The 6,253-nt window shown below is 43.5% G+C and overlaps 1 protein-coding gene across 1 annotated transcript; it reads left to right on the top strand.

The window, feature by feature from the left end:
• Positions 1-5,791, top strand: PENK (proenkephalin). Its single transcript, XM_032296139.1, has 4 exons — positions 1-161; positions 248-304; positions 770-910; positions 4,808-5,791. The coding sequence occupies exons 3-4, from the start codon at positions 773-775 to the stop codon at positions 5,471-5,473; spliced, it is 804 nt and encodes a 267-aa protein (XP_032152030.1). The 5' UTR covers positions 1-161; positions 248-304; positions 770-772; the 3' UTR covers positions 5,474-5,791.
• The last annotated feature ends 462 nt before the right edge of the window (positions 5,792-6,253 follow it).

Below are 6,253 nucleotides of genomic sequence, written 5' to 3'. Positions count from 1 at the left end.
TCAGCTGCAGCCCGCAGGCGATTGGGGCGCGCGCGCCTCCTTCGGTTTGGGGCTAATTATAAAGTGGCTCCAGACGCGGTTAAGCCCCGGGACTGCTAGGCAGGCGCTCAGAGCCCCGCAGCCTGGCCAGCGACCCCGCGGGGACGCTGAGGACCGCGACGGTGAGGCCCAAGCCCGCCAGCGAACCCGGGCCCGCTTCTCCCCGACGCCCGCCCTCCTCACACTTACCTTCTTCCCTTTCCTCTAGAGTCCTGTCTGGAACCCGGGTTTTCCAGTCGGCCTGCTCCATCCGAACAGCGTCAACGTAAGTGAATTTGCCCGAAACTCGTCTTTGCTGCGCGGGTCTGGGGACGTCCGCCCGCCCTCTTATCCTCCACGTTTTATGGCATGGGTTCCTTAACCGCATTCCCTGGTTCTTTGTGACCCCAGTCAATGTCCTGCCTCCCCGGGCGCCCGCTCTCTTGCCCTTGCTCTGCGGCGTTCTCTTCAGAATCTTGCCTTGGGCAGCGGACGCCCAAGAAAACAGCCGGGTGCCGCGGGCAGCCTCGTGTTGGGGGTGACCCCGCCATCCCGGGAGCCCGGAGGCGAACTCAGTCGTCCCCGGGTCTCCCTAAAAGCTGTCGACCGGGAGGGCGGGGCCCCAGAAAGGAGCATTCCCACGGGCTTTTGCTCGACGATCCCCTGCTGAGGCTGTCGCGGCCAGGGTCCTGCAGAGGGACCCGTTTTGCGCGCAGGCAGATTCCAAGCGCGCGTCCTTCTCTCCTCGCAGTCCATGGCGCGGTTCCTGAGACTTTGCACTTGGCTGCTGCTGCTCGGCCCCGGGCTCCTGGCGACCGTGCGGGCGGAATGCAGCCAGGACTGCGCGACGTGCAGCTACCGCCTGGTGCGCCCCGCCGACATCAACTTCCTGGTAAGTGTTGCGCGCGGCCAGTGTTGCGCACCGTGTGGGACCGAGTCTCCGCGGCAGTCCGCGGACAACCCCAGGCCCACCGCGCGGCGCGTATGGTGGCTCTCACCGGGTCGGAGCCGCAGTGGCGCGAGCTCGCGGTGACCTGGGTGTCTCAGCTGTTCCTGTGACGCTGACTGAAGTCCTGCCCTGGCTGTCAGCTTTGGGGACCCGCGACTCTCTGGGGACCGGTAAGGGTGGCTGTGTAGCCGCACAAACCAAGTTTGTTTAAATCCTGGGAATTCGGGAACCCCGAGAAGTGCTCTGTTCAGCACCTCGGATAGCACTGGGTTCTCTGCTGGTCTGTCAGAAGGAAGATGCTGTCACCCCCAATTCCTAACATATCCCAGCTAAGAGCCCCTCCGCATGCAGCCATGTTCCCATCCTTCCCGCAAATAATGTAATCTTTTGTTAGCGACAGTTTCGGCGCCTTTCTTTGGATTTATGTTTCCCAGTTCTCTTAACCTCCGGTCCCTCATTCGCTACTCTCACCTGTAAATAGAAGAGAGCAAAGGGATGGCAAAGGGATACGGAGAGAGGAAGGCGAAATAACAGTAGACAGGAAAGAGTGCATAACTGTCTCACAAGCCAGTGATGCTGGAATTCAACTTGTTTCCACTGCCCTTTTGTAATGCTAACTAAAACAACAGTTTAATTTGGCTATGAGAAGGGAACAAGAGAAGTGGCCAGTGTCCAATGGGTGACAACAGTCCAAAGATACACTACACTACAGGGGGTTGGGGGGAAAAAACGCTGAGGACAAAATAATTTTCATTCTGATCATGGTTCCCCATGGGCTCTGGAATCACCTCTGGTGCTCTGCTGAGTCTGAATCTCCAATCTTGAGATTCAGGTAGCTTCACTTAAACCAGCTCTCCTGACTATTCCTTTGCATTGTTTTTGAAATTTGTTGAAATTTTGTGATGACTTAAAAAGCTCATAGAGAGTAATGTATTAATCAAAGCTGCTTTAGGCTCCGCGTGGAATTGAGGAAATTTTACCTTGCGCAGATGTTTGAAAGGGGGAGAAAACTAAGGAACAGGTTCCAAACATTTGCAGTATATATTCAGGTTAAATGTTTGTTTGACCTGTGGTAACTTGGCATTAAAGAGAAGACACATAAGAAGGTTGTATATTTAAACTATGAGAAAAAACGTTCCATCTTCAATAGGGGAAACAATTCCCTTCACCCATCTTTCTTCTTTCTCCTGTAGTCATGAGCTTTTAAGCTATGCCTAAAAATTGAGCCAGTGCTACAAATTTAAGGATAGATCCTGTGGGTAAAGGACTTTAGACACAGAAGGAGGAAGAGAAACCCAAAACATGCCATATAGAAGACTGCACTTTTTGACCTGTACCCAGTCACACATATTTTGAGCTTTGCCTGCTCGACATGTGGGGGGCTCAGCCCCTTCCCCTAGCTTTCTCTGCCATCTGAATAAAGGTTACATGGCTTCTAGTCTAATTTTTCAAATTGCACAGTCTGACCCCAAAGTAATATCATATTTACTTAAATTATGTGTTAGTGAATTAATATGACTGACATTTAACAACACGTATTCAAATGGTTTTTTCATATTTAATCTGCTTGATTCACCAAGCTCCCAAAATGCTATTAATCTTCCTTTTGCATTGTTGAGGAACTTAAGCAGAGCTCACTGTGTAGCACCTAGCTCTTCCCTGGGTAGCACCTCATATCTTGACTTCTCTCCTTCTCTTACCCTCATCTCATCATGTAGCAGGATTGTGGGGGAGGAGAAGAGGGAGGCTGCTCTTTCCAGAATTTTCCTCACTGCTTTTTATGCTTTTGTTGTTATCACTTATTACTATTATCATTACTTTAATCCAGATGATGGAATGGTACATGTAGGATTAGCAACTTGAAAAAAATATATAATAAGCAACCATCAATAAAAATAGTCTCATAAGAAGGCATTTTGCATAATAACCGATTTGGGGTGGAGCCTACATTTAGGGTTGTTATTGTCTCAGTGACAAAAGGTTTTCTTTGTGATGGTCTCACTAGAATTACAGCAGTTCTGGGATTTTGGCTCTGATGCAAAAGACATATAAGAAATGAGGTTGCCTAGCCAAAAATAGTGAAATCAATATAATAAGTATTTATTGAGGTTCTACCATGTGAAAGACACTTATGCTTGGTACTGTGGTGGATGCAGAGATGAGCAGGCATACTATGCCTGATGTCCAAATAGAATTTCCCAACTAACGTGATCTTGGCCGTACCACAAAAAGTGTGATAAATACCACAAAACATGTATACATGGCTGTAGGAGCCATCAATTAAATCAATGCCTGAGTATCAGCACATTATTCTGATATTTGTTACTATTTGGTTTTGAAGGAATCTCACATCACATACATTTATAATCTTTTGGTATTAGTATGCAAAATATTCAACATTAGTTTTTAGCAACAAGATCCTTTAGATACAATTTTAGAATGGAAATATTATTGCCCCTTGAACAACTTAAACTTTTGATGATATTTTATTTTGTTCATCATGTGTCAGGAATAAAATAGGACATTTTAATTATGAATAGATCATCTTTCGATTTTTATATAGTCATATATTTAATTTTCTCAGACACAAAGCTTAAATACTCATTAAGAGCTGGCTAAATATATGCCCTCAAGATTTTGTTGCACTAATAAAATGCTTTCTTTCATCGTGAAAATAATATGTGTGTTTAACATCACTTAATATACCAGTATATTTTTAAATGCCAAGAAAGAGCCTGGCCTTTCTGTCTAAATTAAATGTCTGTAACCTGGGCTCTAGATTTCAGAAGGGTATGAAAGAAACCCTGAAATGCTAACAAAAAATCACGCATGTTTTGTAAATGTTCGGATATTACTACTCTCTTTATCGTACCCAAGTGATCTGTTAAATAGAAAAAAAATCTTAAGATCATTCAAATATGTAGACTTACCATGATTTTGAATTTAATATTTGTATAAGAAAAAGGAAAGAATGTATGCTGATGATTCCTATTTTATCAAATACAATGATTTACATTGAAAAATACTTTTGCTGTACAACAGTGACTAAATGTGAAGAAAATAAATGAATAATTTGTGCATTTGCATTTGTACAATTTTATATCTGATCTCATCGTTATAGACATTTTGTTCAAGATAATAAAATCTGTTATATCCAGCAAGGAAAAAAAGGCAAAAACAGAAGATCTGTACTTTCAACAAACTAATGTATCAGAATGCAAATAATTCATAAGATTTAAATTGAGTTTTTAGGATGTCTTTCTTTATAAATTTATTTTTAAATTGTTTTTCTTTGAAGATTGAAAGTACTTGCAGGAATATTGGATACCATTTTAGGTAAAATATTAACACAAGAAAGAAAATGACCCTTATGTTATTAATATTGATTTTATTTGTAACACAAGAAGGTAAAAGGAATTTTGAGGAAATGTCCCTTATTAGGTAAATAAAAATTTCTCCCTTTTGGTTAGAAAATTCTCAAACAAAATGATATCAGCAGTGGAAAATTATCCAGTGAAATTAGATTGTGAAGGTAGCCTATCTAAGTTAAAACTGGGTAGAAAAACTTTAAAAATCTTTAAAAATTTCAACGGGTTTTAAATCCAAAGGCAGATTCCTAACAGGATTCAGTTAGCTCCTCTCACTTTCGCCTTTCTGATTTTATTTGTCTCATTTGCTTGCTCAGTCTGGTGAAAAGTCGTGATAAGAAATTGGAGATGACCTCATTATAATAAGGGAGTTATGATGTCTAAGCAAGCCTATTTTGGTCCACAAAAAGTTCATTTAGTTAATGAAATCAGAGAAGCTTCTTTTTCTCATGACATCAAACTGTTTTCCCAGGCTTGCGTAATGGAATGTGAAGGAAAACTGCCTTCTCTGAAAATCTGGGAAACCTGCAAGGAGCTCCTGCAGCTGTCCAAACCAGAGCTTCCTCAGGACGGCACCAGCACCCTCAGAGAAAGCAGCAAACCGGAAGAGGGCCATTTGCTAGCCAAAAGGTATGGGGGCTTCATGAAAAGGTACGGAGGCTTCATGAAGAAAATGAATGAGCTTTATCCCATGGAGCCAGAAGAAGAGGCCAATGGAAGTGAGATCCTCGCCAAGCGGTACGGGGGCTTCATGAAGAAGGATGCGGAGGAGGACGACTCGCTGGCCAAGTCCTCAGATCTGTTAAAAGAGCTTCTGGAAACGGGGGACAACCGAGAACGTAGCCACCACCAGGATGGCAGTGACAATGAGGAAGACGTGAGCAAGAGATATGGGGGCTTCATGAGAGGCGTAAAGAGAAGCCCTCAACTGGAAGAGGAAGCCAAAGAGCTGCAGAAGCGGTATGGGGGCTTCATGAGAAGAGTGGGTCGCCCGGAGTGGTGGATGGACTACCAGAAACGGTATGGAGGCTTCCTGAAGCGCTTCGCTGAGGCTCTGCCCTCGGATGAAGAAGACGGAAGTTACTCCAAAGAAGTTCCCGAGATGGAAAAAAGATATGGAGGATTTATGAGATTTTAATACCCTTTCCCACCAGTGGCCCCAGGCCCCAGCAAGCCTCCTTCCATCCTCCAGTGAGAAACTGTTGATGGTGTTCTATTGCCACGTGTTGCTTGCCATGTAGAGTTGATCTCATTGTCTGGATATCTATATAACCTGAAAACTGCCATTTCAGGTTCTGTGCTCTATTTGAAGTCTTTAAGCAAAGTATTGGTCTATTGCAGCTATCTCATGTTCATGCTAAAATAGTTTTTGTAATCTTGTCTCTTATTTTTGACAGACATCAATAAAGGCTTACTTGGATATAGAGATAATAAACCTATTACCCCAAGTGCATAATATCCTTGTAAGTCTCTTTTTCTCTAAGGCCCTCATTTACCTTTGGGCTTCCACATCAATCCTAGACTGAGGGACAGTAGAACCATCTGCTTTTGACATAATAATCATTGTCCTTCTCTGTCAGCTAAGGCCACAAGCCTTAATTCCTCATATATGAAATTTTAGATGAGTAAACACATGGAAGCAAAATAAAACGTATTTTCACTCTCATTTCTGGAAATCAGATAAATGAAGAAAAACCAAAGCCTAATAAAGGAGCCAGCTATGCCCTCATTAAACACACACACACACACACACACACACACAGACCACTTGCATTTACATCAGCTGTATATGTCTTCTTCCTTCAGTAAAGTATTTTAGAAGTTAGTAAGAAATTAAAGATAATTTAGCCCAATTTTACACATGAAGAAAGGGAAGCCAAGAAAGGTTGTGCAGTTGGCCCAAGGATGCCCAGCTGTT

This window comes from Sapajus apella, unplaced genomic scaffold, assembly GCF_009761245.1.
Source record: "Sapajus apella isolate SASKATOON/1434 unplaced genomic scaffold, GSC_monkey_1.0 scaffold35, whole genome shotgun sequence".
Taxonomy (NCBI): domain Eukaryota; kingdom Metazoa; phylum Chordata; class Mammalia; order Primates; family Cebidae; genus Sapajus; species Sapajus apella.
Note: the sequence above shows the minus strand (reverse complement) of the source record. Positions and strands in the feature narration are given on the sequence as shown.